The sequence below is a fragment of the Olea europaea genome, chromosome 2 (assembly GCF_002742605.1).
Source record: "Olea europaea var. sylvestris chromosome 2, O_europaea_v1, whole genome shotgun sequence".
In the NCBI taxonomy this organism is placed as follows: domain Eukaryota; kingdom Viridiplantae; phylum Streptophyta; class Magnoliopsida; order Lamiales; family Oleaceae; genus Olea; species Olea europaea.
The window spans coordinates 20805514-20816929 of NC_036238.1; the positions used below are offsets into that span (position 1 = coordinate 20805514).

Below are 11416 nucleotides of genomic sequence, written 5' to 3' on the forward strand. Positions count from 1 at the left end.
CTCAAATTAAATTCTAATTAATTCCTAATTTAAATTGATCCCATCAATTAAAAAAAAAAATTAGTTTCCTTTTCTTTTAGTTTGTGTTACTGATATGTGAATTCTTTATTGTTTTTCCTTTTGTAGATTTTGCTATTTTATAATTTATAATGAAGTTGTTTTCAATAGTAGAAAATTTTATATGTTTTTGACGAGCATTTTAGTTATACCAATCTAACTTAAAAATTGGCAAGAGGCAAATGTGAGGTATTCCTCCGCCACAAGTGAGGGCTTATTAATAAAGTATTTAAAAAAAAAAATGTCTCTGGTATTCTCTATAGTACTACTTAGGAAAAGCAGTTCCTCGAGATTGTCTATTGAGTTGTAGCAATACAAAATGGTAATACAAATAGTTGTCGCTTCCTCTTCACATCGTGTCTATATATATATATATTTTTTTTACAAGGTGTCCTATTCTAGACTAATTCTTGGGTCTGTGATCCGGCCCCTCTTCACACAGTCCGGTTAATCGCAGGATGTGCCTCCAACTGGCCAGGGTCCGAGCGCTCCCCACCTGGTCTGACAAAGTGCCAAGCAAGCCAATCCAAGTTGCACCTTGCCTTCCAAGAATAATTCTTGCCTTCCAAGTTCCCACTTGCCTTCCAAGAATAAATCCTTGCCTTCCAAACGTTCCCTTGCCTTCCAAGAATAAATTCTTGCCTTCCAAGAGCTCCATGTTTCGAACTCACGACCTCTACTCTGCCAGGTTTGACAGCGTCCGTCCTTTGCCAGTGGAGAAGTGCCCTGGGGGGCCACATCGTGTCTATATTTCCTGGACAGAAAATTGCTCCTGTGGCAGCATTATTCCCTTTGGCAATATTGGTAAAACAATCTATTTAGGAGAGCTCTTTTTCTCCTTTTTTTTCCCCGGGGGGGGTTGGGGGTTGGGTTTTGGGGTTCTATATCAGCAATGAATTGTGCAGTTCATCCAATAAAAAAGCAAATTCAGTAATATAGAGCTATGATAGAAGGGATTCCAAATGAAGTGGTTCAAAAAATGTATAAATTTCTTTTCGTTGTATTGTATTGTATTGTGTATGTTTTGTATTGAAATTGCAAAGTTTCTTTCTTTATTTCTGTATAAAATGTTGGCAAGTAACAACTGATATATAAAACACATAAAATGAACAAGAAAAACCAGCACGTTTTGGAAATTTGACCTTCTTTAAAAGCCAGTTTTAGTTTCCACTTGGTGTATTCCAAATTCTTCTCTGTTCTTCAAAGCTTCCAACAATGGCAGATTGTTTTTCGTCCCCAAATCGACTTGCCAAAATATCATAATAAGCATCCGGATCGATATTTTCCAATACTTTTACTGAATTTCCTTGATCATGGTCAGTAGTTATCTGTCCATCTTCAGATTCAACACCTGTTGCCAACACACTTATAGAACTAGTTCCATACGTTGTCTTCAGAGTGAAATGGTCACCTGCCAAGATTACCGCACCAAGGATTTCACCCAAAAACTTATCCTGCATAAAAATGACAGCAATCTTGAGGGGATGTTAAAGAAAAGGTCCCTGTGGAAATGGTACACAAGGCTAAATTGAGAGTCAAAATCCATCTTGGTATAGTCGCTATAGAGTCGACCTTATCGAGCTTAGGACCATAGCTTGGTTCAAGTTGAGAAGGTCTAAGCACGTTCAAGGTAGTTTCAACAAAATTTTATACGGGTCACCAAACTTCATTTTGTTACATGTTCACCTATCTTAAACTTAGTCCCAAGTTGATCAGCATCCATGTCCTTTAGTTTGACTAGTGGAAAGCTCGTAGTGTGTCAGTTTAGTTGACAAATAAGTAGATTGTCTCATCAACTTTCCATTAGTCAAACTAATGGACATGGGCAGCATGATCAAATTGTAAAAAAGTTTAAGTCATGTGACCAACTTGAAACAAAATGAAATTTAGTGAGATGCAAAACGGGAAATGAAAAAAATGAGAATCCTATCAATTTCCGACATCATATCCATAGTGCATTCATTGTAGTTACCAATTCCAGCTCCAGCTCCAGTTTCTGATTTTCTGTGATTATTATTCTTTTCGTAATTTTAGATATAAAAATACACACATTCTCTATTCCTCCCAGTGTTTCTATCTCATATTCATTTAGTTAATAATTTTTTACGACTAGAACTGATATCGGACTTTGCATACCGTATGTTGATATCTAGGATGCGTTTGTTTCAACTGATGCAATCTTGAAATTAAGCGCCTGGCAAACAATGTTTCAGGTGTCTTCTTTGTCAAGTAAAGCCTTTCAAGAACTTTTTGAAACCTGCTAACTTTTTGTTGGATGCCAAGAGGGATGAGTGTGATGTTAAGACCTGAATCAAAAACCATTTTTGCTGCCAAGGGATCAAGAAACATGTTGAGTTCTGCATATTCATTTGAAGGAATGTTAATAACATTTCCTTTGTCACTTTTGTCATTGTTGATATGGCCCCCAACTATGAGTATATCCTGCATAGCTTGAAAAATCTCTGTTATATTTTCATCCAGAAGTACCTTACTTTAAAAAACTGCCTGTCTATTACAAAACAAAAGCCCTCCAATTGGATAATATGGACGGTATTAAGAAAGGAAACGAATTAAAATTTTGTCCAGTCTAATTCTAATACTGCAAACTCAATAGACTCTAATGGTCTTGAATTAGTAGACAGCTACATTGCTCTCTTATGTGACAACCAAACACAAAAAAGAATTAACGTGGTATGGTGTCTCAAGCAGTAAAGGAATTCATACAGAAGGTTAAGTTTTGCACAGTATTCTTCAAAATTATCATAAAAGAACAAGCAGGACTATTGATTGCGAGAAAGATACAAGGTGCTGAAGGAGACTATAAAGCCTTCGGAAATGGAAAATAAGTCATGTGAGCAATTACGACATATTTGGGACGTAGGATAAGACTGCATAAGATAACAAAACAAGATCTTAATTTCTTCTTTGACTAAAAGAGTATGCAAAGGAAATCACCTGGATTAGAGATCTAAAATTCTTGTCTGCACCAAGAATCTTTGCTATATTAGTTAAAGGACCATTGGTTAAAATGGTTACTTTTGATCCTGGATCAAGCGATTTCACTACTGATTCCCATATCTCCAGAGCCAGTGGTTGTCTGAGTTCAGGGTGATCTGTGTCTCGAGGAGCATCAAATTTCACTGAATTTTCTGCTGTATACCTGGGATAAAACACCGAGTTAAGTCGTAGTGCATCCAACATCAAATGATGAAAATTTTAGTTGACATCAAAATTCCAATTTTACAGAGTTCGCGGTGACGTGTGGAAAAAAAAGGAAAGAGGGATTGCTCTTCTGACACAAGAAAAAGACTAGGCGCTATGGTTGAATTGGTAGACATCAACCGTGCTGGTTGTACAGAAGGGGCTTTACACCCTTCTTGACAGAGTAAGCACAAAAAGGGGTGGGGGCCTCGGTTTTTTGCATTTTTTATTCATGCGGGGTCGGGTCGGGTCCCACGCGAATGTGAGTATCTGTCATCCAACATGTCAAGCATTTTCTAGTAGAGGAGCTTTATTCTGGCAGACATAGTCCTTTTCAGTAGTATTGAAGGATATATCACTCCTGCACTTGTAGTAATTTTGATTTTCTAGAATACTTGGAAAATGAACTTTAGTACCTTCGAGGGCTTCGAGGTAAATTACGAGCCAGTCCATACAGAGTATCTGAATCGAGAAAGCCACCACTACCATGTGGAATAGCTTTAATGTACTTGCAGTCTCCAACACCAGAAGAATTTGGATCAGATTGGTTGAGTGCAAACAAGTCTCCTAGACCAACCGGTATATCATCACGCCCCATCATATGCAGCAAATCATAGACGACATCTACTGTTGCCGCATTTGCCCATCCATTTGGACTAACTAGTACTGCCTAAACGAAAATCGCAATATATTACTGATATTTCATAAGCACTAACAAATAACATATTTTGTTTTAAGTCTTCGTTTATAACATCCTGTAAAACTCTAGGTACATCCATTTGATAAGAACTTAAAAATCGAAACATGGATGAGGTACATTTTTATTTATTTAATATAAAATCTTATCAATTCAACTAAAAGAGTTTAGTTACATCTAGTCTAGAAGACATTGAAAGTAAAGAAATATGTTTGTACTTATACCTTGAGATTAATTACTTCCACAGGTAACTTCAGGAGATACAAGAGAGCTAAAAAGTCTCCAGCACTCATATCCATGTCAAACACAATATTCTTCCCGAGTTGCCTGCCCTGGAAATCTGGTTTGTAAAGAATTGCTTTGTAATGAAGAAATTGTGTAGTAAAATTGAACCTCCCGCTTTGCTGAGGCCGGTTTAGGACCTTTAACAGTGACGAAAATAAGGTATCAATAGCTTAATTAAATGTAAATATTATGTGCTGAATATAATTCAGACAATGAATTGCTTGGAAAAAATTCTGCAACTTACATCTAGAAAGCTTTTATAAAATTCTCTTGTTAAGGAGCTGCTATTGTCATTATCAGGCTTTGCTCTAACAGCAACAAGCACAGGCACTGCTTCTCGACCCGCCACTTCTTTCGTATAGCCATCCTGATAAAATTATGCATTACGTTGGAGAAGAAGAAGTAAACATGATATGTAAGAATAGCAGCATTAAGCCAAAAATGGAAAACAGAATCAATAGCTCTACTGTACTTCAGCTCTCACATTGAGGTGAAGCCCTTATATTTTGTTTGTTTACCTTCCCGTGTGGTTTTTTTTTTTTTTTTTCATTCCATTTATTAATGATCTAGTAACTGAGATTAGGGATTTATCCATAACAAATTATTCTCCCGTTGGGTTTTTTGGTAGACCGTTTGAAGAATTGTATTAGAGGGATCAAAGTAGAGCATCATTTTGGGCCCTTTGACGCCATTCATGAAGAACAAACGAAGTTTCGACTCGAAACAAGGCGCCGGAGAGTCGTTCATGGCACTAGGTTGATGCAAGCTCACCGCCTGCTTTTTCGCTCGAGCTCCGCCTGTCATGCGTCTGGTGCTTGCCTGTAGCTCAAGCGGCAATTTTATTTCGAGAAATATTGTTTTCATTTTTCTAGCTTCTTTTTATCATCTTTCCATCTATAATATATTCCTTTAAGTCGTATATATACTTCATGTGATTATTGACTTTGAATTAGGTCTTAGACTTCATTGTATAGAATTAGAATACAATTCATTGTATTTTTTTTCTCCTTATGAATAAAATTCTCATCCTTTACCTATGGTGTTTTCCACGTTAATTCTTTGCGTTCTTGTATTGTGATCTTTAATTCATATTCTATCATATCTCACTATTCTCTAACAAATGGTATAAGCACGTGCAACTACTTTGTTGAATTGGTTAACAAGTGGTTTCAATGCGATTTGTAATTTTTCACAACCAAGAGCTCAATTTCTAGCAAGGGGTATTTTAGCATACATAGTCCTTGCTAGTTTTCTAACAAGTGGTATCAGAGCCAATGTTTGGCAATTTTATGGGACAACATTTTTGGTTTCGTTTTATAGCAAGGTTTGATAATCAGGATGGCAAGTATGAAGTTTGATACTCCACTTTTGGATTGAAACAAGGCTTTTTAGTTATGGCAGTTTTTGTTTGGATGCTGGAGGAAAAGCAACGTAAAAATCGAATTATATGTCTTGGAAGGTTTGACTATCATGTTTGACACAACTATCACTAAATTGAAGATTAGACCTCATGAGCGGTTTGATGAGGTTAATTTGGTTTCTTATAGTTAAATAAGAATTGACTTTGATGAAGTTGGTTGTGATCGGGTTGCTTGTGATTCGAGCAAATTTGGCATTGAGGAACCTGCTACTAGCTCGGGTGGAATTAGTTTTTTATTGTTGTTCGTGATTCAAGCAAATTTGGTACCCATGTTAATTTTGATCATAAGTAGTGCTTGGTTATACAGAATTTTTGGATCAATCAACAGAGGTTTAGTACTTTGGTGAATATTCAATTTGTTACAATAGTGTTGGAGTTTGGTTTGGGATCCATTTTGAAGAATACATCTCAGTCTAGTTTAGAGATTATGGATAATGCTGCTTTGTCACCACCAGCAATGTCATCGTATTCAATTGCTAGAGACAGACCTACGAGAGATATTAGGCCTACATAGAGGTACGGGGAAGCTGTTTTAGTTATGTATGCTTTAAGTGTGGTTAACATATTGAGTCTAGCAAAGAACCTTCTACAAAACATTTGGTAGTATTGCTTCTGTTTCATGGCGTGGTTTTACCCTGTTTGGTGATTATTAAATTATTTGTGATTTTGTCTTTTGTGGAGATAATTATTGAACGGTGCTTGGATTCAGTTGATTTTATTATTATTATTGTGTTTGCCCTAGTTAGGTTTTGTGGAAGAGGTAGAGAAATTTATGTTGGAGGGTTTTGTTGAAGAGTTATTCGTTTATTCTTTGTAGTGGAATTTGTCACAAGGTGAAAATTTTCGAAGTTTGTTCATTGTATTGGAATTTGTTTAGGTGGACATTTGTTGAAGTTTGACCCAAACTCCGTTGGATTTTTTGGTGGACTGTTTGAAGAATGATATTAGAGGAATCAAAATTAGACACTGGAGTTTTAGAAACATCAATTTGGGCCTCTAGCCGCCATTCACGAAGAAAAAAAAAATGATTTTGGACACGAAACAAGGCTCCTGAGCATCATTAGAGGCTTTGGACTACCGCTTGCTTTTTTGCTCGAGCGCTGCGTGCTGCCCGCCTGGGTCTTATCGATAGTGTTATTCCGGGAAACATAGTTTTCTTTTTCTAGCTTGTCTTTTTTCCTCTTTCCATCTATAATAAATTTCTTTAGGACCCATATATACTCCATGTGATTATTGGCTTTGAATAAAGTCTTAGCCCCTGTTTGATATCCGTTTTTGGGATAAAATTCATTATGCAATAATAATTTTTTGAAGAATGTGTGATTAAAAAGTAAGGAAATTTTTTTAAAATATGTGTATAATTATTTTATAGAAGAATATGTGGTTGAAAATAAGTTTTGAAAAAGTGCATTCTTGAAAAAATTTGGGCTCAAACAAGCATTTAGACTTCATTTTATAGAATTAGAATAAAATTTATTGTATCTTTTCTCTTCTCATGAATAAAATTCTCCTTCTCCACCCATAGTGTTTTCCACGTTAATTCGTTGTGTTCTTGTGTTGTAATCTTTACTTCATATTCTGTCATATCTCGTTATTCTCTTACAAGTGGTATTAGAGCATGCAACTACTTGGTTAGATTTGTTAATAAGTGGTATCAATGTGATACGTAATTCTTCACAACCAAGGGCTCGATTCCTAGCAAGTGGTATTGAAGCATACATAATCCTTAGTAGTTTTCTAACACTGTGCTAACTTCATCGAGGAGAAGCAAAGGAAGAAAAAACATATTTCTCATTAGCTACAAATAAGAGGCATATACTTACCTTGCATCTGCCCTTTCCATTCTTTACTAGGCAAAATGGATCTCGAATTCCTGTCTGAACATGGCCACTGTGGACTCCATTTCTCTTTAAGTTGAATTTAGGAACTTTCAACCCGTCAAAGAATGGATTTGAGCCATCAGATATTTGATAAGGCTTATTTGAGGTAATGACAGTAATATTCATATACTCCATCTCAGCAAATTCGTTTTCTCCATTTTGGGGTTTTCCATTACGCATGATTGAAGTAGCTACGCCGATTGTAAATGAATCCCACATAAAATAACTCTGTCATAAATGAGATTTCAATCAGTAAGTCTCATCTACTTAGTGTTTGAATGAACTCTGTTTACTCAACGCAATGTTTTCAATTAGTCTACCGTGTAAAATTGATCATCAAACCAAGTATCCCGAGCCATTTTCAAGGACATGAAGCAGTATTGTGCCTCATACGTATGCTGATTCTTCTCGAACGCATCGAAAAATTCTCTAGTTATTGGGATGGTGTTTGTGGCGTCCAATGGTATAAGAGTAACTGGGATGCCAGAATGAATCACCTGTTTCACAATGAAACAATGACAGATTTATAAATCATTCACTACGTGTAAAGATGAACCACTGTAAATTTGAGTGCGCTTTATGTGGTTAGATTTTATTATTATTATTATAATTAGGATATGGCTTCATTTCTAACATGACACCCAATCTAACATCTTAGGTACCTGATATGCAGCAAAAGGATCTCCAAACATATTGAATTCTGCATAAGGATTGTACGTGTAGGCAGTGAACAAATTGCCACGGTTTCCACACTGCCGAGTTTGGCATGCTGAGATGGCCTTCCGAGGGCAGCAACCAGTTGGGTTTTTCGATCTCACACCACCGCCCATGACATAAATGTGCTCAATGTTTTTCTTCAAATGTGGATTATTCATAAGATTAAAGGCACTCCTTGAACTTTATCACAATATTAGACACACTCCGTGACATTAAATTAATCATACTGACATATCATATTTCTAAGTTTGAATATCATATTTACCCCATGACCACTTTTTAGTCATGACTCATAAAATTTGGTTAATATACTTAAAATGTCCTCGCGGAAAAAAAAAAAAAAAGGCTGAAAATTTCTACTGTTAATAATAATATAATTTGTTTCCTTTAGTAGTAAGCGATAGTGTATTTTTTACACATTTATCTAGGTTTTAAATTAGCTTTAAAATTGATTAATTGAACGAATTTTTACTCACTTTATGTTATATTTGACTTTTATAGGCTAAATCTACAATTTGAAGACAAACAAAGCAAAATGGAGTGATTTGAAGTATTAATTGGACAACAAGATGGCGTCTGATGAAAACTGCAAAGTCTTGGGATTTGATTGGAAGAATTGGAAGATTTTCCCAAATTTTTTGGTCGAAATTGAACTCTTAATGAGTTTGGAGACCAAAATAGATGAAACCAGAATATAGGGAATCAACCTTGACAATTTGGGACCTAAATAGATGGAAGCAAAACTTGAAGGGTCGATGCTTCGAAATGTGCAATTTTAGTCCGGTTTTAGGAAGAAAATGTGATTTTTCAGCTTGGGCTCCTAATTAGGCATCGATTTAGGTTTTGGGAGGAGAAAACGAGAGAAGATCCAAGGAATTATTGAAGTGGACGCTTCCAAAATTTCGGGTTCGAGATTAAAGAGATTCATTACATCTTCTTGTTTCTAAAATAAATGGGCGATGTTTGTGTGAACTTCTTCTAGTTTTGATTCCTTCGCCATCTTTTTGGGCTAAGATTATTTGTTAGAACGAACGTAGCTAATTTACTTCTATTCATATTTTAAATCATTTGAACTTCTATTTATTAAATTGTTGAATTTCTATAATTTATTAATTTTCATGTTTGTTATCGAGATATTTATTACATTAGATATGTTACATGTTTAATCGAAGATTATATATTGGAACACCTAATCTTAATTTTCATGAATTTGTACTAAATTGAGAGATTTCTACTTTTAATGTGGTTAATGAAAGATTTCTACTTGTTTCAAGTGGTTGTCTTAAGTTTACATTGCATCAATCTTGTAAACTATTATTGAGGATAGGAAAGTTTTATATTTATGGACATGTTAACTAGTACTTGAAAAATGAACCTTAGTATTTTATTTTAGATTTACTGACTGGCAACAAATAATTCAACTCATATATGAATTGAATATGAGTAAGGTTAATTAGTGAAATAAGAACTTAAAATTATTTGGAAAAAGATGCATTTTTAAATTTCAATCATACATTCTTCAATAAAATAATATTACACTCAAATTTTTTAATCACACATTTCACATCAATACACAGTTTAAAAATGCATTTTTATGACAAAAATGGAGCTCAAACAATTGATTTCCACATTTTTCCTTATTCGTTCCATAATTATTAAATTGCTTATTTTAGTATATAATTAGAGGACTGAAAATTAGAAATAGAAAAATCATATTTTGGGATTTGAGCTAAATTAATTAGTTAGCAAATTTATTTTAAAAAATAAAATAATTTCGCTTTTAAAAATAAATAAATAAATAATATTAGAGCGATTCGGTTCTTGATGTAGAAATCGAGAACCAAACCGAACCCGTCTATTCTCGATTTCGATATCCATTTGAATATTTAACTTAAGAAGAACCGTTCAATTCGATTCGGTTCGGGAGTTTTGCCCAACCCTACTTAACCCAACAGATGAGTAGAACAACACATTACTGAGATAGCATTAAAGGCACTCCTTGAACTTTATCACAATATTAGACACACTCCGTGACATTAAATTAATCATACTGACATATCATATTTCTAAGTTTGAATATCATATTTACCCCATGACCACTTTTTAGTCATGACTCATAAAATTTGGTTAATATACTTAAAATGTCCTCGCGGAAAAAAAAAAAAGGCTGAAAATTTCTACTGTTAATAATAATATAATTTGTTTCCTTTAGTAGTAAGCGATAGTGTATTTTTTACACATTTATCTAGGTTTTAAATTAGCTTTAAAATTGATTAATTGAACGAATTTTTACTCACTTTATGTTATATTTGACTTTTATAGGCTAAATCTACAATTTGAAGACAAACAAAGCAAAATGGAGTGATTTGAAGTATTAATTGGACAACAAGATGGCGTCTGATGAAAACTGCAAAGTCTTGGGATTTGATTGGAAGAATTGGAAGATTTTCCCAAATTTTTTGGTCGAAATTGAACTCTTAATGAGTTTGGAGACCAAAATAGATGAAACCAGAAAATAGGGAATCAACCTTGACAATTTGGGACCTAAATAGATGGAAGCAAAACTTGAAGGGTCGATGCTTCGAAATGTGCAATTTTTCAACAGTCCGGTTTTAGGAAGAAAATGTGATTTTTCAGCTTGGGCTCCTAATTAGGCATCGATTTAGGTTTTGGGAGGAGAAAACGAGAGAAGATCCAAGGAATTATTGAAGTGGATGCTTCCAAAATTTCGGGTTCGAGATTAAAGAGATTCATTACATCTTCTTGTTCCTAAAATAAATGGGCGATGTTTGTGTGAACTTCTTCTAGTTTTGATTCCTTCGCCATCTTTTTGGGCTAAGATTATTTGTTAGAACGAACGTAGCTAATTTACTTCTATTCATATTTTAAATCATTTGAACTTCTATTTATTAAATTGTTGAATTTCTATAATTTATTAATTTTCATGTTTGTTATCGAGATATTTATTACATTAGATATGTTACACGTTTAATCGAAGATTATACATTAGAACACCTAATCTTAATTTTCATGAATTTGCTGCTAAATTGAGAGACTCCTACTTTTAATGTGGTTAATGAAAGATTTCTACTTGTTTCAAGTGGTTTTCTTAAGTTTACATCGCATCAATCTTGTAAACTATTATTGAGGATAGGAAAG

General features: G+C 34.4%; 1 protein-coding gene across 2 annotated transcripts in view; it reads right to left on the reverse strand.

The window, feature by feature from the left end:
• Window positions 1-1054: 1054 nt before the first annotated feature.
• The window catches only part of LOC111366029, a 37558-nt gene continuing 27196 nt past the window's right edge, over window positions 1055-11416 (reverse strand). The window contains exons 1-9 of one of the 2 annotated variants that reach the window (XM_022986665.1): window positions 8203-8413; window positions 7861-8037; window positions 7484-7768; window positions 4485-4607; window positions 4180-4377; window positions 3675-3928; window positions 3013-3217; window positions 2194-2499; window positions 1055-1511 (exon numbers count right to left, since the gene is read on the reverse strand). In XM_022986665.1, the coding sequence (XP_022842433.1) occupies window positions 1218-1511; window positions 2194-2499; window positions 3013-3217; window positions 3675-3928; window positions 4180-4377; window positions 4485-4607; window positions 7484-7768; window positions 7861-8037; window positions 8203-8370 (2010 nt within the window). In that variant the 5' untranslated portion in view covers window positions 8371-8413 and the 3' untranslated portion in view covers window positions 1055-1217. Of the gene's footprint in view, window positions 1512-2193; window positions 2500-3012; window positions 3218-3674; window positions 3929-4179; window positions 4378-4484; window positions 4608-7483; window positions 7769-7860; window positions 8038-8202; window positions 8414-11416 lie in introns of those variants that run through there. The other variant, XM_022986657.1, reaches the window with a different exon arrangement.